This window comes from Symphalangus syndactylus, chromosome 23, assembly GCF_028878055.3.
Source record: "Symphalangus syndactylus isolate Jambi chromosome 23, NHGRI_mSymSyn1-v2.1_pri, whole genome shotgun sequence".
NCBI classification, from domain to species: Eukaryota; Metazoa; Chordata; class Mammalia; order Primates; family Hylobatidae; genus Symphalangus; species Symphalangus syndactylus.
In genome coordinates, this window is record NC_072445.2 from 23,138,208 (window position 1) to 23,164,226 (window position 26,019).

Genomic DNA, 26,019 nt, shown 5'->3' on the forward strand with positions numbered 1-26,019 from the left:
GCAGATGCAAAGCTTTGAATTTATTGTTTATGCAAGTAAAAACTCAGGTAGTAGGAATGGCAATGCTGTTACAGTCTTCTTCTTTAGCATGTTTCAGGAAATATGTAACGCACCATTTTGATCCAAAGTCCTAGTGACCTAAATCCTATGGTTATACAGTTTTCAAAATCCTCAACCTGATTCAGTTTGTTATAAAGCACTAAATTTATGTCAGAGTTCACAGTTGTCATCATATACTATGCTACTTTCGTAAATCATTGCCTGAAAGTGATTTCTGTGATGATCTGGGAGGAGATGCATTGCTCTTTGAAATCAAATTTGTAACTAACATACATACAATTTCCCCTCGTATGTGTCAATTAAATGATGCAGCCCTTATCCATGTAGTCTTGCACAATGCTCACTAGGCAAATCAGTAAATTTTGTTCTCACATAGGCAAGTAGCCTTGCACTTTTCCTTGAGTATCTCATGTTCACAGCCAGCTGTATTCTTCAAGGAATCACAGTTACTTAGAAGATCTTGATACTGGCAACTATTGGCTGTAACAAAAACAGATTAGTTACCTCATTATCATTTTCCTCAGTAACAGCAAAACCATACATTCAAAGTGTGTGGGGAGGGGGTAGGAGGGAACAAACAAGTTAGTATCACTTACACTATAATGTGTCATGTCTTAAGGGACATATGAGGTGTCTTAGTTGAGCTCACTGATAAATCCACCACTGTTTAAATTCTACATTTAGTGATATGTTTCTAAAATAAATTGACCTACTTTTCCCCCTCAGCACGCAGAATAATATGAATGTAACTAAATCTTTCTACGCCTGCACAGCCAAATATGGGAGCCATTAACCACACATAGGTATTTAAATTAAAATTAAAATTTTAGTTTCTTAATCTTATTAGCCACATTTCAAGCATTCAAAGTGTGATTAGTAGCACATGTTGATACAGACTCTTTCCATCATATCATAATATTGGGCAGCATGGCATTACACTCCAATGCTTTTTTTGAGTAAATAATCTTTATGGGTGGATAAAAGGGTAAAACAAGGACAATAGGCCCTTTTCCTTTTCATGTTTCTACTTGGATGTTCCCCAGGGACCTCAAACTCAATAAAACTCAAATTAAACTTCTTGTATTAGCTAAAAGGCTGACAATTGGCAGCAGTGATCTCCCTGAACCACCCACAATCTAAGGGAAATGGCACTCCAACTACTCAGCAATTTAAGCCAGGAACTGGAATCAACTTGAACTCATTCGTTTCTTCTTTTGGCCAGCACTCACCCAGCACAGGGGATAAGCCCTGACTGACTATTCCACTTCCTGTCTCTCAAACCTGTCCATTTTTTAAACTCATTTTGCTAGTACTGTAGTAAAGGCATACGTTTGTTAAAAAGTTTATTTTTAAAATATATAATTGGTACATAAAAATTGCACATATTTATTGAGTACAGTGTGATGTTTTGATATATGTATACATTATATCATGAGCAAATCAGGGCATTTAGCACATTTATCACATTTATCACTTTAAACACTTATTTCTTCCTAGTAAGTTAGTTATCATTTCTTGGTGATAACAATCAAAATCCTTCTAGCTCTCTTGAGACATAATTATTATTAGCTATGGTCACTCTATTATGTAATAGAATACCAAACTTACTCTTCCTATCTGCAACTGTGCACTCATTGACCCCTCTCCACCCCTTTCCACCCCCACCCACCCTTTCCAGCCACTGACAATCACTATTTTACTTTCTACTTCTATTAAATTAACTTTTTTAGATTCCACATATTAGTGAGATCATGCAGTATTTGTAGGAGTGCAAACATCTCTTTGCCACATTGATCTTTCATTTGGAGATATCTCGGTAGTGGGATTGCTGGGTCATATAGTAATTTCATTTTTTTTTTGAGGAACTTCCATAATGTTCCTTATAATAGCTGTAGTAATTTACATTCCCAGCAACAGTGTTAAGAGTTCCTTTGCATCTTTGCCAGCATTTGATTTTCTGTCTTTCTTATAATAGCCATTCTAACCTAGGTGAGATGAAATCTCATTGTAGTTTTTATTTGCATTTTGCTGATGATTAGGGATGTTGACCATTTTATTCAAATACTTGTTGGCCATTTGTTGTATTGTTGTATTCTTTCAAGAAATGTCTATTCATGTACTTTGCTCTTTTTTTTTTTGTTTGTTTTTGAGATGGAGACTTGCTCTGTTGCCCTGGCTGGAGTGCAGTGGCATGATCTCTGCTCACTGCAAGCTCCGCTTCCTGGGTTGAAGCCATTCTCCTGCCTCAGCCTCCTGAATAGCTGGGATTACTGGTGCCCACCACCACGCCTGGCTAATTTTTTTTTTTTTTTGTATTTTTAGTAGAGACAGGGTTTCACCGTGTTAGCCAGGATGGTCTCAATCTCCCGATCTTGTGATCCACCCGCCTCGGCCTCCCAAAGTGCTGGGATTACAGGCATGAGCCACCACACCCAGCCCTTTGCTCACTTTTTAATGTGATTTTTTTCCTACTGAGTTACTGAGTTCTTTGAATATTCTGGATATTAATCCCTTGTCAGATGAACAGTTTGTAAATATTTTCTTTCATTTCTCAGATTGTCTCTTCACATTATCAGCTGCTTCTTTTGTTGCACAGAAGCTTTATAGCTTGATAATTTAATTTGTCCATTTTTGCTTTTGCAGCCTGTGCTTTGGAGGTCTTCTCCATAAAATCTTTGCCCAGCCTAATGTCCCAAAGGATTTTCCCATTGTTTCCTTCAAGTAGTTCATGGTTACAGGTTGTACATTTAAATCTTGAATCCATTTTGAATTTATTTTTGTATACAGTGAGAGATAGGGGTCTAGTTTCATTCTTCTGCATATGGATATCCAGTTTTCCCAGCACCATTTATTGAAGAGACAGTCCTTACCCCAGTGTATGTTCTTGGTGCCTTTGTCAAAAATCGATAGGTTATAAATGTGTTAATTTATCTCTGGGCTCCCTATTCTGTTTCATTGGTATACATGATTGTTTTTATGCCAATACTATGCTGTTTTGGTTATCATAGCTTTGTAGTATATTTTGGAGCCAGAGCCTTCAGCTCTGTCTTTTTCCTCAAAATTGCTTTGGCTATTCAGGATCTTTTGTGATTCTATATGAATTTTAGGATTGTTTTCTCTATTTCTGTGAAAAGTGGCACTAATGTTTTGATAGAGATTGAATTCAATCTGTAAATTGCTTTGGGTAGTTTGATCATTATTAACAATACTAATTCTTCCAGTCCGTGAGTGTAGGATGTATTTCATTTTTTTCTGTGTAGTCTTCAATTTCTTTCATCAGTGTTTTATAGTTTTTCTATGAAGTATTTCATTTCCTTTGTTAAATTTATTCCTAGGTATTTATTTATTCATTTTGTAGCATTTGTAAATGTAGTTGTTTTCTTACTTTCTTTTTGAGATAGTTCATTGTTGGTGTATAGAAACATAACTGGTTTTTGTATTTTGGTTTTGTATCCTGCAACGTTACTGAGTTGATCAGTTCTAAGAGTTTTGTTTGTTTGTTTGTTTGTGTGTGGGGAGTTTTTTGTTTCTCTAAATATAAGATTATGTCATTAACAAACAGGGAAAATTTGACTTCCTTCTTTACAATTTGGATGCCTTTTATTTCTTTCTTTTGTCTAATTGCTCTGGCTAGAACTTTCAATACTATGTTGCATAAGATTGGTGAGAGTGGGCATCCTTGTCTTGTTCCTGATCTTACAAAAAAAGTTTTTAACATTTTACCTTTTAGTAAGATATTAGCTGTGGGCTTGTCATATATGGCCTTTATTGTGTTGAGATATGTTCCTTCTATGCCTACTTTGTTCCTAGTTTTTATCATGAAGAGATGTTGAATTTTATCAAATGTCACCAAATGCTTTTTTTTTTTTTTTGGTCTATTGAGAGGATCATATGGTTTTGTCTTTCATTCTGTTAAGGTGGTGTATTTTATCCAAACATCGCTGTATATATGAAATAAGTCCCACTTGATCATGCCATATAATCTTTTTTATGTGTTGTTGAATTTGTTTTGCTAGTACAGTATTTATTGAGGATTTTTGCATCTCTATTCATTCTTTCTTGTTGTGCCCTTGTCTGGTTTTTGTATCAGGATAATACTGGCATTGTAAATGAGTTCAGAAGAATTTCCCCAACCCCATCAAATGTTTCGAATATTTCAAGAAGAATTGGTGTTTGTTCTTTAAAAGTTTGGTAGAATTCAGCAATGAAGTCATCTTGTCCTGAACTTTTCATTGTTGGGAGACTTATTATGGAATCAATTTCATTATTTATTATCGGTCTATTCAAGTTTTCTGTTTCTTCTTGGCTCAATCTTGAGTAGGTTGTATGTATCCATAAATGTATCTATTTCCTCTAGGTTTTCCAATTTGATGGTTGTTCATTATAGTCTCTAATGTTCTTTTGCATTTCTTTTACATTTCTGTAGCACCAACTGTGATGTCTCCTTTTCACTTCTGAATTTATATTTTAGTTTTTTTCCTCTCTCTTTTTCTTAGTCCAGCTAATGATCTGTCAATTTTCTTTATCTTTTCAAAAAACTAACCTTGTTTGATATGGTGTGTTTCTATTTTTATTCATTTTGAAAATTTCTTAACCTTTTAAAATTACTTCATTGACCCATTGCTCATTCAGGAGCATCTTGTTTAATTTCCATGTATTTGTATTGTTTTCAATTTTCCTCTTGTTACTGATTTCTAGTTTTATTGCATTGTAGTTAGAAAAGATACTTAACATGATTTCCATTTTTAAAAAATTTGTTAAGAGTTGTTTCGTGGCCTGATGTGTCCTCTCTGGAGAATATCCTATGTGCTGATAAAAAGAATGTGAATTCCATTGCTATTAAATGGAAAGTTCTGTAAATGTCCGTTAGGTTCATTTGGTCTGGAAAGCTGTTTAACTCAAATGTTTCTTTGTTGATTTTCCATCTGAATAATCTGCCCATTGCTAAAAGTGAGGCGTTGAATTCCCCTACTATTATTAAATATCTGTCTTTTTCTTTAAGCCTATTAATATTTGCTTTATATATCTAGGTGTTCTGATGTTGGGTGTATGTGTGTTTATAATGATCATATCTTCCTAACACATTGATCCCTTTATCATTATATAATGGCCTTATAGCTACTTTCTCTTTTTTGGTTTCTATTTGCATGGAATATCTTTTTTCATCTCTTTACTTTCACTCTATGCATGTCTTTATAGGGGAAATGAGTTTTTTATTGTATGCAGCACATTTAGGTCTTGTTTTTTTTAATCCATTCATCTGTTCTATGTTTCTTAATTGGAAAATTAAGTCCATTTACATTCAAGGTTATTACTGATAGGTAAGAACTTACTAATTCCATTTTGTTACTCATTCTCTGGTTGTTTTGTAATCTTTTCTTTCTCTCTTGCTACCTTCCTTTGTTGTTAAGTGAGTTTTTCTGGTAGTATGTTTTCATTAATTGCCTTTTATTTTTAGTGTATATATTATAGGATTTTTCTTTGTGGCTACCATGAGGCTTACAAAACTTCTTATAGTTATAACAAATTATTTTAAACTGATGATGACAACTTTGATCACAAAGAAAAGAAACAAAAATTTTACATTTTAACTTCATATCCCCATGATATTTTGACTTTTGGATGTCTCAGTTTATACCTTAAGTTATAGTTATTATTTTTGATAGTTTTGTTTTTTTAGTGTTCATACTAAAGATATGAGTGATTTAAATACCACAAATACAGTATTAGAATACTCTAATTTTTTCCGTATACTTACTTTTGCTAGTGAGTTTTATACCTTTAGATATTTTCATGTTACACTTTAGCATTCTTTTCTTTTAGATTGAAGAACTCCCTTTAGCATTTCTTTTAAGACAGGTTTTGTAATGATGAATTCTTCCAGAATTTATCTGGGAGTCTTTCTCTTTTATGTCTGAAGAATAGTTTTGCTGGGTGCAATTTTTTAGGTAGGTTTTTAAAAGTTATTTTTTAGCACTTGTGTAAGTTGTCCCTCTTCCTTCTGGTCTCTAAGGTTTTCGCTGAGAAGTCTGCTGACAGGTGTATTGAAACTCCATTGCATGTTATTTGCTTCTTTTCTCTTGTTGCTTTTAGAATTCTCTTTTTTCCTTGACCCTTGAGAATCTTATTATTATATGCCAAGGGGTAGACTTATTTGGGTTGAATCTGATTAATAAACTTTGGCCTTTCTTTACTGGTTATTTCTATCTTTCTCCAGGTTTGGAATGTTTTCTGTTTATTGTTTCTTTTAATAAGGTTTCTACCCCTTTCTCATTCTTTATTCCTTTTAGAATTCCAATGATTCTTACATTTGCTCTTTTGATGCTGTCTCATTGATCTTGTAGATCAATGAAGAAAGTTCATTCTTTTTCCTTCTCTTTTTCTCTTCTGTATTTTCATATAGCCTGTCTTCAAGTTCACTGATTCTTCTGTTTAATGAATTCTGCTGTTGAGACCATCTAATGTTTTTTTCACTTTATTTATTGTATTTTTCAGCTTCAGGATTTGTTTTTCTAAATGTCAATCTCTTTTTCAAATTTCTCTGATAAATTTCTAAATTGTTTCTCTGTGTTTTATTGAAGTTTGTTGGGCTTCCTCCAAACAGCTATTTTGAATTCTCTACCCTAAAGATTACACATTTCCATCTTTCAAGGGCTGGTCACTGGTGCTTTATTTAGTTCTTTTGATGAAGTCATATTTTCCTGAATGTTCTTGAAACTTGTGGATTACTATCTCAATATCTAGGCACTAAAGAATTAGTTATTCTAGTCTTTGCAGTCTGGGCTTCTTTGTACCTGTTTTTCTTCAGAAGGCCTTCCAAGAATTTAAAGGAGCTAATAAGTCTCCTAAGATAGCAGTTATTTCATTATTAGATGATGTTTTAAACCCAGGTTTGATGCAAACTTGGTTACAAGAAGGGTGACATGGACAATTCCCTGGATGCCACAGCTGGCACTGTGCCTTGATGCATCTGAAACCCATGGACTCTCAGACCAGGACAGAACCAGGGCTTGCACGAGGTTATGACTCGTGTTATGACTTTCCAGCTACTACAATTCTTTTGGGGTCTGAGGCCATTTTAGTTGACCAGTAGTACTGGGACTTGAGTCTGTCCCACTGGGGCAGTGGATTCCTTTTTGGTGCTATGGTGGGTCTAGAGGCCCACCAATCTGGATACCAATCTTCATACCAATCTGGATTTAGGAGCTGTGGGTTTCTTACTGGTGTGTGTTTTGTTGTGGCAGGCTCAGTACTAAATCCAAGGCAGAGTACCCCACACACTTCCTTCTCCTTCCCCCAAGTGGACAGTGTCTCTCTCCACTCTGTGTTACCTAGGGCTTATGAGAGGGGTGATGCAGGCAATCCCATGGAAACAGCAGCTGATACCAGCTGATACTATGACAGATGAATTCCAGACTTGTTAGCAAACAGCATTCAACAAATGTATAAGTATTCAACTATTTTTTTCTTTTTTTTTTTTTTTTGAGACAGTCTTGCTCTGTTGCCCAGGCTGGAGTGCAGTGGCCAATCTTGGCTCACTGCAATCTCCGCCTCCCGGGTTCAAGCGATTCTCCTGCCTCAGCCTCCTGAGTAGCTGGGACTACAGGCATCCACCACCACACCTGGCTCATTTTTGTATTTTTGGTAGAGATGGGGTTTCACCATATTGGCCAGGCTGGTCTCGAACTCCTGACCTTGTGATCCGCCCACCTCTGCCTGATTTATAGCTTTGGTATCATTAATATTCTGAAATATAGCTATATAACTGAGTCAGAAAAAATGCTTAGTAAAGGTGAGTGCACTGAAAAGGTAAAAATTTCAGTTATTGTGTCAACTTTATCATTCATAATAATTTTAATAAAAGTATCCCAACTACAGAAAGCCAGCAGCTATTTTTACTTCTATTCATGGCAATTTATTAAATGAGATATATGATATTTATTTCATTTTCTCCTTTTGCAAAAATATGTGCACAGGTTCTATGAGCCAATATTGTATATAGATTGAGTTTTGTCATAAAAATGTACACAAAACAATTATGAAATTATAGGGCAAGTAATCATTTATTAAGGCAAACACTATGATCCTAATTATACTATAAAGACAAAGTGAGGAAATCAGCATGACAAACACATTAGCACAAATAAACAGTAATATTTGGCGTGCCTGTCTAGACTGAGCCATAATGTGGTCTCACACCTTAGATTTATACGTTTTGATTCTTTTAAAATACCACTTTTGGTATAGTGATATGAACTCCGAAAATTGAACTATTTACCAAAACGGTATATGGTTAATATTAAATGGCTCTGCAGAGCCACAAAAACACATTGATGATAAATATTCCATTATGTTACATAGGGCAATATGCTTTTCATTACAAATAATATGTAGCTTCTGCAGTGTGTAAAATGTTTGTTTAAGCATACTTTGTTGAATATTTTTTGGATTTTTTCATAAATAGATTATTTCAATTCATTACTTTAAGAGATTGATTAAATTATATAAAGAAAAGAAAATATCAGTTCTATAATAAATAATAGCAAGCTAATCACTTCAAACTTACTGCATAGTCCTTTCTCACAGTTATCAGGGCAACTGGCACAAGGTGTTCCTTTTTGGTAAGGGGTATTCTTCCTATTCACATTATTACCACTGAAATTTGAAATACATGTCAAATATTTTTCACTTTACTGTTTATACTCTAAGGGCAGTATCAGTCATCAAATATACCTCAATAGTTATTCAGTGTTTTTAGTATGTTAACAAAACTGAAAAATTGCAATTCCCAATGTGTATTTCAGATAATAATCCAAATTAAGAAAATGCATCACACATGGACATACCTTCTTGACCATAATTTCACAGGCTGGGTAACTAAATTTGATGACAAGAGTCTGAAATTTTGAGAGTATATTCAGTGTGGCAACACTATCTTTATCTCCCAGTATATTTAGTCAAATTACTAAGGCAGTGCACCCCAAGGTGCCAATTAGGGATAAAACATCCTGTAGAGGGAAAGGAGAAGATCCTAGGAGTAGCAGGTTGTAGCAGGAAATGAATATGCAATGTTAAAATATCATTTTCCATTTGAAAAATGGAAAAAAACCCATAGTATCTCTAACAGAAGCTATGAAAAATATAGCTCCAGAGTATTTTTTTCTTCCAGATGGAGGTTGTGATTTTTCAGTAGTTAGTGGTGTGTGTGTTTGTAGGAGTGTGCTTCGGAAGGTTTGTGAGTTTCTAGATGTGGCATGTATGAGATTTTTACATTTACCAAAACAGAATATTAGTTTTTGTTATCCCAGAACTTAAAGTAAAAAAAAAAAAGAAAAAAAGATTAAGGAAAAGTTTTGATAAATACTGATATCCAGGATATAATAGTTTTGCAATGACTAACCATAAGATAATGATGATCATTATTCTATTGGCCATTAAATTCATTTAAAATTACATGGGAGTCCAAATCTCAATAGACCAAGTGGGGTAAGGACCCAAGGAAGTGCAGCTGAATCTCAGTCTGTCTAGAATATAGCTGTGTGTGTATGAGCTCTTGGAAAATTGTGAAACAGATATAAAAGGATTTTAAAAGTTCTATTTCCCTTGGCTTCCGTCATGATCTATTCCAACTGTCACTTCTGACACCCGGCTGCTGATGCTTCCCTCTGAGGGCCAGTCAGTGAGTTTGGATACATCTCCCAGGGCCTTTGAATTTTCTCTACTTAAATCCTAATAAGTACTTGAAAGAAAATGACTTTGGAGGTTATACTTCTCAAACTGGAACCCTACATCATCTTCACTATCTACAGTCTCGAAACAAGTCCTGTAGTTGTGCCCCCCACTGCAGCCTCCAGTGGTAAAGAATTTCAAACATTAAATTTTAAATTAACATATTGTGAATATCTCCTTAAAATATCCATAGGATTTATTGTGGATAACTCTAAACATATTGTTTAATGAAGGAGCATGTTTACTGCTACAAATCAAACCTTACAAGATAGTTAAAGAGCTTTCTGTGAACAATTCTGAGAATCAGAGACTTAAGATGTTATCTTTTCTGTATTCTGAAATAAAGATGTCCTGAAAAGCCATTGAAATCTGAATGAGTGAATCATTTATAATGGTAATTTTGTGTGTGTGTGTGTGTGTGTGTGTGTGTGTGTGTGTGTGTGTTTTACATAAGCAGAAGTAGGAATATTTGAGCAAAAAGGGCCAAAATCACAATCCATCTTCCATTTGCAATCTCACCAGCACCCTAAAGCATCTATACTCCTAGAGTATGAAATTAGCAAGATGTGGTGATACCAATTCTAAAGAAATACATATTACACATGTTCATAGAGTAACCCTAAGCTGAGGGAAAGCCAATTGAAATAAAAGACATTATTCTATTAATGAGGAATGAGAGCTTCAGTTTTTATACCTGAAACTGAGAAGTTCTCCTCTGAGAAGTTGAAAGTGTCTCAACCTTAAAAAACATTTCCAAATATTTATCCCCTCCCCTTTATTGAGATATGTTTTCATTCTGGTTTAAGATATGAGAATTATTAAAAAATAAATTGCAGATAGAACTATTGCCATTAAACTCTAAACAGTCTACTTACGCAGGACAATATTGGCAAACATAGTAGTATTTTAGAGTATCTTGATTGGGACAGTAGGCAATTCCACAGCCTACTTGGTAAGTTGAGTACCAAACAAGCTGCAAATTAACAGTGGAATAAATATATAAAAGTACATTAGAGAAGATGAAAAATATTTTTTAAAAGTAGCAAATATAAAACTGAAAAATGTTAGTTTTAGTTTATAGACATATACCATAAAATATTTAAATTATTGAACCAAAGTCATAAACTTTAAAAAATTTAATTTTCATGTACATTCATCACTTTAAAATTTATAATGTAGGAACAATACAGAGTCTGCTTTCCTACTAAGAGTTTGGCTGACCATGGACAAAAATGACAGCTCTACAACAGCCAAATGCCAAGACTGTATTCTACCCACTCAGACTGTTCTCCTAAATTGAACATTGCAGTGGTCATAATTTGGAGAAGCTTTCCTCTATTAGAATATTTGTGACATAGGTATTTTCATGCATTCTTCCTACCTGAGTATAATGTCCAACAACTGCACTGGGACTCTTTGGTCCTACACCATAGACAAAATCTAGGCTCTCATCATACCAGCTTTGGATTGCAGCTGACCAGGAAGTAGGGTCACTTGACATATAGAGATTCTCACCACATCTTGTACCTAAGGGGCAGATCATTCATGAGCAAGGTAATAAACATGCAATGGTAAAAGAAATTGACTACGCAAACACAAAGATGTTGCCTTTCAAACCCAGGGTCCAGCAGATGCTAACTGTTGATTAATATATAAAGGAGTGCCTCAGTTCCTTATCAGCTATAAAGCTGATTAGAACACTGAACTGCCTAACACACTGGGCTGGCCTGACCACATAAAACTTTGAGTAGGTTAACACTCTGCTCTTTAAAAATCCTTGCATGCTAAATTTTCCACATGTGTATGCCTTGAGTGTTCCCAGCTTTATATAGTAAGCTTGCTAAATAAAGGCAGTGACCAACTCTTATATTTTGTCTTCTGCTCTAGTAACTCTCAAGAGATTTTTCAAATATAGGACCCTAAATAAATGTATAAGACTGTGTGAAATCTGAAAAAAAGACTTTATAGGCTGTCTTTAAGAGTCCCAATCAAGAGAAAACTGACACCAGGAAGAATAACAGTTTTCAAAATTTATGGATTTTCTCTTAACCAGGAAATCAGATATCACAAGCTGAAATCCTTGTGAGTTTGTCAAGAAGTGCCTTACAGCCCAGAAACACTTCATAAATTACTTGGGCATTTACTAGTTTTTATAATCCTTGATATGTCTTTTTAAAACTCTAATATAGTGTTCTGTGCATTGTAGGTATCCAGTCCACACAAAATACTTGCTAGCCTGATATTAAAAATTAATATATTAATATATTCAAAAATATTCATTTTTATAGAAATTTTGAATATGATAAATTTAAGTCCACTTTATCCACTTTTATCCACTTTAGAGCAAAACTTAGGAATAATTCATCATAAGTTCAATATATTTTATGGATACAAAAATAGATTTCAAAACATCAGACAGCTACATAAATTAACAAAAAGGGCAGTGGGTTAGAAATCAGAAAGCTTGGTTAAAAATTTCTAGTATGACACTGTTTCAGATTATGTTCTTGGGTAAGTCACTTTTCATTCAAATTCTGGCTTTCTAATCTTTAAACTTACAAAAAGAAAGATGATATAAAATCTGCTGTACTCATGAGCTGGTTGCAAGAAGCAAAATTATTTGCATAATGTACACAATAAAAAAGCACAAAATTGTTCTTATTGTAAATATCCCTCTGTATACAGATACTTTGACTTCAAAAAGACAGCAGTATAAGTAACATTTATTTTCAAAGTCTTCTTATTATAGAGCCTCCTACAATGCTCTATTATTATTTTATCCATTTATTTATTCAACAAATATTTACTAATTTACATACTGGTTTTGCGGTCCTCTGGGTCACTGTGTTGTAAAGTGCATTTGTTTGCCCACCTTTGGGCATTCGTTGTTACCTCTCTGCTCCATTCCTAAACGTCACAAGAAAACAAAATACACTTAATGATTCAGCCACAATGAAACGTACTTTATAATCTGATTTGTAAATACTTTAAAATTTCTGTAGATGTATTCTCTAATACTACTGTTATTAAAATGTTTTTAGATGTTTTTATCTGTTCTGGTGCCAGTTTACACATGATGGGTAGTCCATAGGTAATATATCTAAAAAGCAAAATAAGACAATAATATGTGATTATTTATGATAGCAAAGCAGCCATACCTAGGATATTTATTAATGATGCTAGTCTAAATATTGATAAACGTGAAATATTCTAATTATATTTTAATAGTAATAAGCTGGCCAACGTTATTTCCAATTCCATTTGTTTTCATATGTAGGCCATTGCTTTCATATTGGAGATACCTGTCTTTCAGGGACTGTGCCCTGGGAAGTGGGCTTTTACTCACAACAGCAGACACTCATCCTGAAGGAAAGGGGATTTCTTGATTTTAAACCAGAAAAGAGAATGAACAAAAAGTGTAATGGCTTAACACCGAATGCCTGAATATTTGACTTCCAATTCTGCCTTCCAAATTTAATAACTCTATATAATTGAGATTTTTAAACCATTTTTAAAACAAAAACAAGAATACAGTCCTCTCCACATAATGGTTCAAATAAAATAACAAAACAGAGACACAACTTTGTAAACCACAAAGTTCTTAAGAGATGCCAGTGGCCCGCCGCCGGCTCCTTCCACAGCTGATTCACACCCATCTCCTTACATCATTGCCTCTTACCATCTTTAGCATGTTACTGGCAGGTGGAGAGACTGCTTTCCTTAGTTCATTGTGTTTATTTACAATCTCCCTTTGCACTTGCAACTGGGTGGTTAACAAAGCAGTAAAAGCGGGATCCTAAAAGAAAATAAAATTAGAATTATTATTTAACAATGTTGCAAATTTCATATAATAGTGAATAAGTTAATTTCGGAGAACAAAGTTCACTTTAAAAAGTGCAAAATATTTAGTTATCATGTACATATATTAAATACTAAGGTTATTTAAATATTAAAAGCCAATATTAGTTGTTAAGCATTGCCACTAAATCTGAGTTGAAGATATAACTTTTAAATAGTAAAGTAGTAGATTGAAACGTTTAAATAGGAAAGTAATAGATTAAAGCTTTGGGAATTGTGAGTAACTCATGACATGACAAACTAAAAACCCCTCTGAGGCCACAAATGCCGATTTCTGCTTTCAAGGGAACTTTTCAAAAAATAGTTTTGGGGGAACAGGTAGTAAATGGCTGCATGAATAAGTTCTTTACTGGTGATTCCTGAGATTTTGGTGCACCCATCACCCCAGCAGTGTACACTGTATCCAACATGTAGTCTTTTATCCCACGCCCCCCTCCCACCCTTTCTCCCAAGTCCCCAAAGTCCATTGTATCATTCTTATGCCTGTGCATCCTCATAGCTTAGCTCCCACTTATTAGTGAGGACATATGATGTTTGGTTTTTCCATTTCTGAGTTACATCACTTAGAATAATGGTCTCCAACTCCAACCAGGTTGCTGCAAATGCCATTATTTCATTTCTTTTTATGGCTGAGCAGTATTACGTGTGTGTGTGTATACACACACACACACACACACATACACACATGGTATATATATATGGCTTTTATGGCTGAGCAGTATTACATGTGTATATATATATATATATACACACATACATACACATATATATACACACACACGGTATATATATATGTATGTACACATTATATATATATGTATGTATGTATACATTATATATATATAAAACATTTTCTTTATCCACTCATTGATTAATGGGCATTCAGGCTGGTTCCATATTTTTGCAATTGTGAATTGTACTGCTATAAACATGCGTGTGCAAGTGTCTTTTTTTCATATAATGACTTCTTTTCCTCTGAGTAGTGAAAAAGTAGTGAAAATTTTTCACTCAGTAGTGAAATTGCTGGATCAAATGGTAGATTTACACTTAGTTATTTAAGGAATTTCTATACTGTTTTCCATAGTGCTTATAATAGCTTACATTCCCACCAGCAGTATAAAAGTGTTCCCTTTTCCACATCCACATTGGTATCTATTATTTTTTCAATTAAATTATGGCCATTCTTTTAGGAATAAGGTGTTAACCTCATTGTGGTTTCGATTTGCATTTCCCTGATAATTAATGATATTGAGCAGCTTTTCATATGTTGGTCAGCCATTTTTCTATTTTATTTTGAGAATTGCCTACTCATGCCCTTAGCCCACTTTTTGATGGGATTTTTTTTTATGATTTGTTTGAGTTCCTTGTAGATTCTGGATATTAGTCCTTAGTTGGATAAATCATTTGCAAAGATTTTCTCCCATTCTGTGGGTTTTATGTTTACTCTGCTGATTATTTGTTTTGCTGTGCAGAAGCTTTTTAGTTTAATCAAGTCCCATCTTTTTATCTTTGTTTTTGTTGCATTTGCTTTTGGGTTCTTGGTCATAAGACATTTGCCTTGGTCTTAGACATTTGCCTAAGCCAATGTCTAAAAGAGTTTTCCTGATGTTATCTTCTAGAGTTGACATGGTTTGGTCTTAGATGTAAGTATTTGATCCATCTTGAGTTGATTTTTGTATAAGGTGAGAGATAAAGATTCAGTTTCATTCTTCCACATGGATCTTGCCAATTATCCCACCACCATTTGTTGAATAAGGTGTCCTTTTCCCACTTTATGTTTGTGTTTGCTTTGTTGAAGTTCAGTTGGCTGTAAGTATTTGGCCTTATTTCTGAGTTCTCTATTTTGTTCCATTGGTCTATGTGCCTATTTTTATACCAGTACCATGCTGTTTTGGTGACTATAGCCATGTAGTATAGTTTAAAGTGGGGTTATGTGATGCTTCCAAACTTGTTCTTTTTGTTTTGTTTTGCTTTGGCTATGCAGGCTCTTTTTTGGCTCCATATCAATTTTAGGATTGTATTTTCTAGTTCTGTGAAAAATGATGATGGTATTTTGATGGGAATTGCATTAAATTTATAGATTGCTTTTGGCAGTATGGTCATTCTTACAATGTTGATTTTATCCATCCATGAACATGGGACGTGTTTCCATTTGTTTGTGTCATTTATAATTTCTTTCAGCAGTGTTCTGCAGTTTTCTTGTAGAGGTCTTTCACCTCCTTGGTTAGGTATACTCCAAAGTATTTTATTGTTTTTTTCAGCTGTTGTAAAAGATATTGAGTTCTTGATTTGATTCTCATCCTGGTTGCTGTTGGTGTATAGCAGTACTACTGATTTGTGTACACTGATGGCTAAAGATAGGACCACAATCCGTTCTGGCTTATAGGGTTTCTGCAGATAAATCTGCAGTTTATCTGGTAGGTTTTCCTTTATAGGTTACCTGATGCTTTTGCCTCACAGCTCTTAATATTCTTTTCTTGATCGTGACTTCAGATAACCTGATGACTTGTGCTCAGGTCATGATCTTTTTGTGATTAATTTCCCAGGTGTTCTTTGAGCTTCTTGTATTTGAATGTGTAGGTCTCTAGAGAGGCCAGGAAAGTTTTCCTCAATTATTCTCTCAAATAAGTTTTCCAAACTTTTAGACTTCTCTTCTTCCCCAGGAACATCAATTATTCTTAGCTTTGGTGATTTAACATAATCCCAAACTTCTTGGAGGCTTTGTTCATTTTCTTTTTATCATGTTTTTTGTCTTTGTTAGAATGGGTTAATTCAAAAGCCATATCTTCAAGCTCTGAAATTCTTTCTTCTACTTGTTACATTCTATTGTTGAAACTTTCCAGTATTTTTTGCATTTCTCTAAGTGTGTCTCATTTCCAGGAGTTGTGATTGTTTTTTATTGGTGATATTTATTTTTCTGGAAATTTTTTCATTCATACTTGTATTACTTTTTAAATTTTTTTGAGTTGGTTTTCACCTTTCTCTGGTTCCTCCTTGAGAAGCTTAATAATTAACCTTCTGAATTCTTTTTCTGGCAATTCAGAGATTTCTTCTTGGTTTCAATCCATTTCTGGTGAGCTAGTGTGATCTTTTGGGGATGTTATAGAACATTGTTTTGTCATGTTACCAGAATTGTTTTTCTGGTTCCTTCTCATCAGGTAGACTATGCCCAAGGAAGGATCTGGGGCTCAAGGGCTGCTGTTCAGGTTCTTTTGCCTTGAACCCTTGATGTGGTACTCTCTCCCTTCTCCTAGAGATGGGGCCTCCTGAGAGCCAGACTGCAGTGATTGTTATTGCTCTTCTGGGTCTAGCAACCCAGCACAGCTACTGGGCTCCAGGCTGGTACTAGAGAGTGCCTGCAAAGAGTCCTGTGATGTGATCCATCTTCAGGTTTCTCAGCCATAGATACTGGCACCTGCTCCAGTGGAGGTAGCAGGGGAGTGAAGTGGACTCTGTGAGAGTCCTTGGCTGTAGTTTTGTTTAGTGCACTGTTTTTCTTGAATGTTGGTTATGCTAATAGTGAAGTTGTCATGTGGACAGTCTCAGGACCTCTGGTTAGCCAGGATGTTACAGGCAGTGGAATTAATTGTTGTTTTGTCCTTCCTTGGAGTAGAGTTGTTCTGTTATGAGTTGTTGTAACAGCTTGACTTGGTTTCAAGACAGTGTAAGCTGCAGTAGTATGGGGGGATACAAGTTTGCCCTAAGGTCACCTGGATAAGTATTCAGGTTTTTCAGGCGATGGGCAGGGCTACAGAGCTCCCAAGAGTTTATGTCTTTTGTCTTAGGCTACCAGGTTGGGTAGAGAAAGACCATCATGTGTGGGCAGGATTAGGCATATCTGAACTCTGACTCTCCTTGGTGGGGACTTACTGCAGCCACTGTGGAAGATGGGGGTCTGGTTCTTAGGTCAATGGAGTTTTATGTTCCAAGGGGGCTATGGCTGCCTCTGCTGCTTCATACAGGTCACCAGGGAAGTGGTGGAAAGTCAGCAGTGACAGGCTTCACTAAGCTCCTACTTAGCCAGCAAGGCCAGTCTCACCCCTGCTGTGCTCCCTCAACAGCTAATAGAGCTGAATTTATATCCAAGCCTCTATTGTGCAAGGCTGAGATGTTGGTCCAGGCTACAAGCCTCCCCAAGGAGACCATAAGCAGGGCTTTCAGGCCTTTCCCCACTTCCCACCTGCTGCAGCTTCTGTACTCATATCTGTACTTCCCATTCACAATCCCAGATCTGCCCAGAAAAATTTGCACTTGGTCAAAATTATTACAAAGTTCAGCTGGAAGTCTCCTCCCTGTGGCCCTTCCCTAATTCCACTGGCTTTCCTCCTTGAGGATCTCTGTGAGATAAAGTCAGAAATGGCTTCCTTGTGCTTCTGTGGGGACTGGGAGTGCCTACAGGGCTCTTCTCACTGCTTCTTCTTCTTTTTTATTTTGCATGGCTCTCTAAATTCGTTTCAGCTTTAAGTAAGGTTAAATCCTTCTCCCATGATCTGGATTTTCAGCTTCCTCAGTTAGGATGTCTGTTTATAGGCAGACTTTCTTCCCTCACACTTTGGGCACTCATAGTGTTTCAGCTATCTCACAGAGTTTGTAGTGGCAAGCCACTTCTTTCAAAGGGTCTGTGAATTCTTTCAGTTTTCCTGCCATGCTCCTGCAGTGGTTCTTGGCACAAAAGTTCATGATGTGAATCTCCACATATTGTTCTGTTTATCCAAGTGGCAACTGCAAGTTAGTCCTGCCTTCTATCTGCCATTTCCCCCAGCAAGGGAACTTTTAATATGATTTGTATACACAAATGAATAATAATATTTTATAACTACAAGCATACAAATTTAAAACCTTGAGATATATTCATTCACATTTGATCAGGCTGCAAGGTAGGGTAAAGCTGGAGCCCGTGATTCATCCTAAATTTTATGGGGCAGTTTTCCTTGACATGGTATCTGCCTTTAAGGAAAAATGTTTAGGCCCAGTTGAAGTGCATGTCTGCATTCAGTACTATAGTGAAACCATTATACCTATTATGTAGCAAATTTTATGGGTTGCTTAAAAGATAACTTTGTAATACTAAAAAAATATTTAAAGCAATTTGGAGGGATCAAATCTATCTAATGAATGGACTATTGCTGACTTTGTTCCTTTTAGTAACAGAAACATAACTGATAAGGTATTAAATTGGGTGCTAATATGTTTGGTTTATCTTTGTGGTTGTATATTTGTCTGTGTGTGTGGTATGGGGCCTGCTAAGCCTGGAGGTGGAATAGGATGTGAAAATTGCTGGGTAAAGGTCCAAGCATTTGATGACCTAAATTTACACAAGAATACGATGTTATATAGGTATGAGCAAGATTTTGATGTATAAGTCTGAAAGGAACAGGGCCCCTTATAGATCTTTTCTGACACCTTGCAATAAGTTATCCTCCTCTCCTCCCATACCGAGTTCATTTAAGGCTCTCAAAATACTTACACCATAGGTCTGAACATGTTATTGCCATTATCTACGATATACGCATTTCTCTTTCCTGCTTTTAAGTTCCTAACAACAGGGACTGATAGTGGATGCCATTGTACCAATAAATATGGCAAAGTTACTGACTCATAAGTTAAAAAGGATGTGCATATAAAATATCAGTAGAGGCAGATTTCTGCATCACATCAAAGCATAAAATAACATCCCTGGATATTTTCTCTTGACCTAAAAAAATCTGGTTATTGTGGTTTCATTTCAAAACACATAAAAAGTTAATTTCTAAATTATTTCCTGCTTCTTACACCTTTTTGCTTTGTAGATAAAAATTGTACTGAAAAAGAGATGTATTTTTAAATGTGTTAATAAAGCTATTACATGACTAGAAATATTAAATATATCGAGGATAAAATAAATATGGTATCTATCCTTAAAGAGTTTATATTGAATAGGTGACGTGACATAAGTACAAATTACAATACACATGATAACAAAACTGATCTTAGTGATCTACGAGATAGAGAGGAAGGAGGGATCAATTCTTTGAAGTCAGAGAAAGCTTCATAAAATGTGATTCTGGGTTTTGAAAGATGAACAGAGTTTTCTAGGCATCTTGAAAACATCAGAAAATCATACTGGGCAGAGTGTTTATAGAGCATCTGATTTCAAACATTTAGTGGTGCCAAAGACCAAATGACATCTCACTTTTTAATAATTGTATAAATGAATACCAGGAGATAAGCTGAGAGGTTAAAGGGAATTGGAAACAAGTATGAAAGAAAACCTTTCAGGGAAAGAAATGAAAAGAACAGCAAATTATGTGAATGAGGCCCTAGGTGATGAATGAATGAATTATCTGCACATTGATAATTTAATTACAGTAATACAATGACTACATTTCTGAATACCAAATGAAGTTTGAACTGAGTGTCAGAGTCCTCCACTCTGAAAAGTCCTAGCGAGTCTAGTGTGCACAGAGTTAATGGAAGATGTGACAACAAACAGCAACGCCAAAGCTGTTTCAGAGGCTTCCTGGTCAGGAGATACACACGGCACATTTTATCATTAAAGATTGCTGACCATATTATGGGGTCAATTCAACAAAGTAGCATATTAGAAATAACTCTAGGACCTGAATTCAAAATCCTCTTGGCCCTTCACATACTAACTCTATTATCACTACTAAACAAACCACTAAGGCTTTCAGAGTTAGGGTTTTTGTTTTCTTAATTAAAAATATAAATCTAATTATTCTTATACCCTAACTATAAAAATTAAATGTGCTAATATAGTGGAGAAGTTGTGCTAATTTAATACTATGTAAGTGTATTGTTAATTTTGTATAGGGATCTCATTAAAAAGAAATAAAATTAAGGAAATCAGAAAATAGATTGGGGCAAGACTATCAACTTTCTAACCCAATAGACCAGTGATGTTTACTAGAAAAATAATTTAAACATGATATATGATTTTAATTTTTAAGCAATATAATTTAAATAATATATTTTATTTGTAATGAGTTAGGTGGTAGGCTCCAAAAAGACATGTCCATATCCTAATGCTCAGAAACTGTGAATGTGTTCTTATTTGGAAAAAGTCTTTGCAGATGTAATTAAGTTAAGGATCTCAGGATGAGATTAGCCTTGATTATCCAGTTGCCTCTGAATGTAATGACAAGTGCTTTTATAAGAGACATACAGAGAGGAGAAAATAATGTAAAGATGGAGGCAGAGATTGGAGTGATGCAGCCACAAGCCAAGGAATGCCAAGCAGTGGCAGAAACCACCAGAAGGTGGGGAAAGGCATGGAACAGGTCCCTCTTAGATCCTCCAGAGGGAGCTCAGCCCAGGAGATAATTTGATTTTAGATTTCTGGCCTCCATAACTGTGAGAGAATAAGTTTTTGTTGTTATAAGGCACTTAGCTTGTGGTAATTTGTTGCAACCACCCTAAGAACTTAATATATTATTTAACGGAATATCCAAAATATTATCATTTCATCATGGATGCAATATAAAAAAATGAGATTATTTTCTTCTTTCTTTGTTCTAAATGTTTGAAATCTAGTGAGTTTCTTACCATCAGAGTACATCTTGCCTGTTCAAACCTCATTTCAAGTGTTCAGTAGTCACATGTGACTGGTGGCTAGCATACGCATGCAGAACACATACAGCATAACCTTGGCCTTTCATCTCAATAATTGTGTTAAGTGCTCTGAGAACTCTGAACCAGTGGAAACTCTGACATATCAAACTCTCTTAACCCCCTTTACTTTCAAAATAGCCTGCTATACCACAAAGTTGCTGGATAGCTCTGAAAAGATATTCCATTTTAACCTTACCTTTCCTTCTGCAGCTAAAGATGGAAGCAGCACAGTAACCAGAAACAACACCGGTAGTAAAGCCATTGCTGGAAACTAAGTCAAGAAAAACAAAGGTCTACATTGAAATAAGTAGTTTAAAAACTTCTAAGAGGGGGAATACCAATATAATGATCTCGATTATCTCAAAGGAACTGTGATTCCTAGATTCATTAACAATGGAACAAGAGAAGAATTGCCCTATGGTACCAGTAGAATCATAATGAGGCCAACCTTGTCTTTGATAGTGACAATAAAAAAATAAGCTGAAGAGCTCTACTGATGCCCTTGAGGTACATCTATAAAAGATAGAGACATACTCCCTTCTTTCTGCCTACTTCTGCTACCCTTATGCCATCAAAAAGAAAATAGATTCTTTAATAGTTAATTATAGTACTGACATTCATTCTTCATCTCAATTTTTGGAGGAAAGTTTATTTTCAATATGTACCATCTCTTAATTGGCTATTCTTTATGAAAAGTAGAATGGTTTGTCCTTTTATTTATACCAGACTCTAATTAAGATGACAAGGTTGTGATTACACAGATATGGTTGTGCAAATACTTTATTAGCTGTTATTTCCCTAATAGAGTAACTAGAAGTTATGTTTATTTTCTTCCTTATACTTGTGAATATTTTCAAATTTCTCTGTATACAAAAAATAAAATTAATGCATTGAAAATATAGCTTGTTCAAGTTTACTCAATCCATTATTTGGTAAGAAGATTGTTTCATATTTTCATTATCTCCTAAAAAGACACTCAGCATTTTGTTACCCATGTTGTCCTTTCTCAATATGTCAAAAAATCCCACGTCCTTCAGATGAAGCAACAAGATCACTTAGTTTTGGAAACACTCACCTTTCCATCATTAGTCATATAAATTGTTTAATTTGTAAATTAAAGTTATGCTGCCTAGCCTAGATTTGTTTCTTGTGTGTGAGATTGGCACTCCCAAATTCTTGGAGAGAATGAAAATTCCAAACAATTTATCTGTGATGCTTCTCAGGCTTCACTTATTGTAAATAGTGTATCATTGATACTTGTTCCATCCATTGCCTTTATCCTCAATTATGTGCAAAAAAGGGATGGGGGATGAACAATTATCGATGGTTCGTGGAAAATGATATACAATTTCACTCCCATACCTTACTGGGTATTACTATTTATGTTGTATGGATGATGTAATTAAGGCTTAAGACGGTTAATTAACCTATGCCAATGCTACATTCTTAGGTAATGTCAGAAATTAGTCTTCATCCAATTATGACTTCGAAGTCAATGATTTTGAAAGAGACATTGACTCATTGAAAGAGACACAGTTTTAATTGGGAAAAGGCAGACATTGTTGCAGCACAATGGAGACCCTCTATTTTTACTTTAATAATTCCCTTATTAATACATGACTGTATATATTAATAGTAAAATCATTAATATGCCAGCTTATGCAATATACTTAAACAGCCATACTTTTCCATTTTCCTATTAAAGTTAGTTCTAGTATAATTGTTTAAAGTCACAAACATGAGAATTAATTCCATTACTTATTTTTAGAATAAAATGTAAAAAATTTTTATATATCAAATTTTTTTTTCTGTGTGTAATACTGCTGTAATTTACCTTCTTAACTGCAAAATAATAAAATTAACGAGGTCATTCTCAATACAAATTTATTAAAGTTTTGAAAATCATGGCTAGGCCAGGCATAGTGGCTGATTCCTATAATCCTAACATTTTGGGAGACTGAGGTGAGAGCACATAACTTGAGCCCAGGAGTTCAAGATCAGCCTGGAAAGCATAGTGAGATCTCATCTCTACTAAAAACAAACAAACAAAAACAAAATATAATTAGCTGGGCATGGTGGCAAGTGCCTGTAGTCCCAGCTACTCAAGAGGCTGAGGTGGGATGATCACTTGAGCCTAGGAGTTTGAGGCAGCAGTGAACTATGATCACAGCACTGCATTCCAGCCTGGGTGACAGAAAGAGATCCTGTCTCTAAAACAAACAAACAAACAAACAATCATAAAACAAAAAATAAAATCATGGGCAAACTCATTAATCATTTTACCCTTGACAACATAAAAATGATTGCCATGATAAAATATTCACATTAAAATCAATGATTTAACACTTACTGTTGGTTTTCTGAGCAGGATGAAATATCTGCTTTATTTTTAGAAAGAAAGAAGGTGGAAGGTTTAGAGAAGCATATATATTACACATATTCCTGTTTTGTCAAACTCTGGTTTTGTTAAATAAACCTAAGTCAAAAAAGTTCTGTAATAGTATTTTTCATACCACTAACCTTAAACTTCATTGCCAGTTGTCTGATAATGCTTTTGACATTATTTGATTCCCACGTAGTTTTTAACATGAGTAAGTAAATCATGCCCTCCCTTTCTAATTAGTCTTCCCTTCTCCTTAGGCACACTATAATCTGGATGTGGCCTTTTTGGACTAGTATTTCTATACTGACAACCCAAGACAGGTTAATTACTGTGAAGGTTACCAGGATTCTGCCTTATAGCTGAACTCTCATACTTCAGCTGTCTATGATTTTTACTTTCTAGTTATCAACTACCTGTAGCTTATTGGTTACGGGTGCAGTCTTTGGAAACCATCAGGTCTGGGAAATCTATGCCAAGCTTCAGTTTTTTTCTTATGTAAAATGTATATTTTTATATCACAGGCTTTTGCTTTGAAGACTGGAAGGGACAATGTATGTAACACCTCTAATATAATAAACACATTATGCACATAATACAAATAAACGGAAATTATTCATGTTTTTATTATCCTTTGCAATGCCTGCTAGTTTGTTGAGCTCATAAGAGCTTTCTATAAACATATGCTGTTTGATTGAATTGCTAATTACTAAGTGTTTAAGAGACATGTGTTTCCTTCCAGGTGTTATAGGAAAATATAATCAGTATAATCTAATTCGAGATTCACATGTTCAAGGCCTGGTTCTATTAGAGACCTTCTGGCTAACTTTAGGAAAATGCTCTAACATCTGGGCTGTTGTATCCTCATCAGCTCACTGAAAGCCATACACAGGAGCCTGAAGAGTTTAGTATAGCTCAATCACCCAGTGTATGCATCTGATGAGCCAGAATTCTATAATAGGCCATGATGCCATATTTTCCTCTTTGCCGCTCTTCTCTCCTATACCCTCAACCATCTAACCTGTAATCATCTTCACTGCGTCAATGAAAGCAATGTCACTGTTGGTGAGAGTATATTCAAGGAAAAATATTTTTTTCTATTCCATATAATTACATTTTATTCCTTTAAAACCACATTGATATATAGTTGAAAAGTTGGCTGTCATTTTTTTTCTTTGCTACTTACTAATGGTGAAGTACTGTGCTCTTTCTTGCAGGTGTTTTAAGATCAGGATGAGATGGTTTTCCTAGAGTGTCTTTAGAAGGGCCATGGTGTATAATTTTATAACCCTAGAACAAGGAAACAAAATATTTAAAATAAAGATGTGAAGAACACCCTTATAGATAGTATCTATAATCTTTGTCACAAACTTAAATTTTGACTCAATTGTTTAGTATTGTTTCTAATAATTTACTGTATTTATTTGATCTCAGCGTTAAGACCATATTGTCCTTCTGAGGTCAGATTGTATTTCAACGTCCTGATATTTCCTTCAAACACTAACAAAAAAGTGGACTTCTTGAAGTTCAGTAACTACTAGTTGGCTAACTTGCCTGGAAAATTGCAACCTATTTTCAAGGCTCCCAACCCCTTATCTAGGACTTCAACCCATTCTTTAAAAGATCATTTCCATAAGCAGTGTCCCACATGGTAAGTATTAACTACGTGCATTTGGGGGTAACAGATTTATCTCTTCATTTTTTTTTTAAATTCTGGAAGCCAATAGATGATATAAAGTCCAGCAGAGTCAATGACCCCAATTCTAATTGTTATTACAGTTTCTAATAACTGTACATTCAAAACATCAATTAGAAACTAAGAGTCTTAATTTGACTTCGTAAAAAGCAGATTGAGAAATGGCTTCAGGCTTCTACTATGATTCAGTGGGTCTTATGTACTTAGAATGATTTATCTTTTAAGGTAGGTAAAGAGTTTCAATAGACTAAACATAGAGAAGCATGTTGAAAGTTATGGTAGGTCGGTGCTGAGCAACAAAATTGAACTCTCAGTCTGCCCGACATCAGCTATGTGCCCTCCAGATGCCGGAAGAGGAGCGAAGGAGGATCAGAAGCCCCCTCACCTCAACGATGGTTCTCTCCCCTGTGCTTCACCCCACCTCCCCGTCCCTAGCCATTTCCAGTCTCCAATCCGGGTTTTATATTTACCCTGGCTCCAGAGCCCAGACCTTCCTGCAGTTGGGCCGGAGCGTTGCCGGCTGCGGCGCGCCCCTCTCCCCGCGATTGTTCACTTGCCAGGCGCCACGTGTGGGCGACGTCACTGGGCTTTATGCTTTCATCGCTGCTACCTGCCTACGTGGGCTGCTCTCCTCCCATCGCCTCCCCGCCCCCACTACGGAGAAAATCTTGCACGTTTTCCCTTG

General features: G+C 35.3%; 1 protein-coding gene across 2 annotated transcripts; it reads right to left on the reverse strand.

The window, feature by feature from the left end:
* Positions 1–25,900, reverse strand: CRISP2 (cysteine rich secretory protein 2). Of its 2 annotated transcripts, XM_055263881.2 has the most exons (10): positions 25,805–25,900; positions 24,825–24,928; positions 23,609–23,639; positions 21,455–21,529; positions 13,469–13,585; positions 12,609–12,696; positions 11,171–11,316; positions 10,665–10,762; positions 8,627–8,715; positions 1–540 (listed from the first exon to the last, which is right to left on the reverse strand). In XM_055263881.2, the coding sequence occupies exons 4-10, from the start codon at positions 21,518–21,520 to the stop codon at positions 413–415; spliced, it is 732 nt and encodes a 243-aa protein (XP_055119856.1). In that variant the 5' UTR covers positions 21,521–21,529; positions 23,609–23,639; positions 24,825–24,928; positions 25,805–25,900; the 3' UTR covers positions 1–412. The 2 variants fall into 2 exon arrangements, with proteins under 2 accessions (XP_055119856.1, XP_055119855.1); XM_055263880.2 differs by lacking the exon at positions 23,609–23,639 and having other exon boundaries at positions 25,805–25,828.
* Positions 25,901–26,019: the final 119 nt, after the last annotated feature.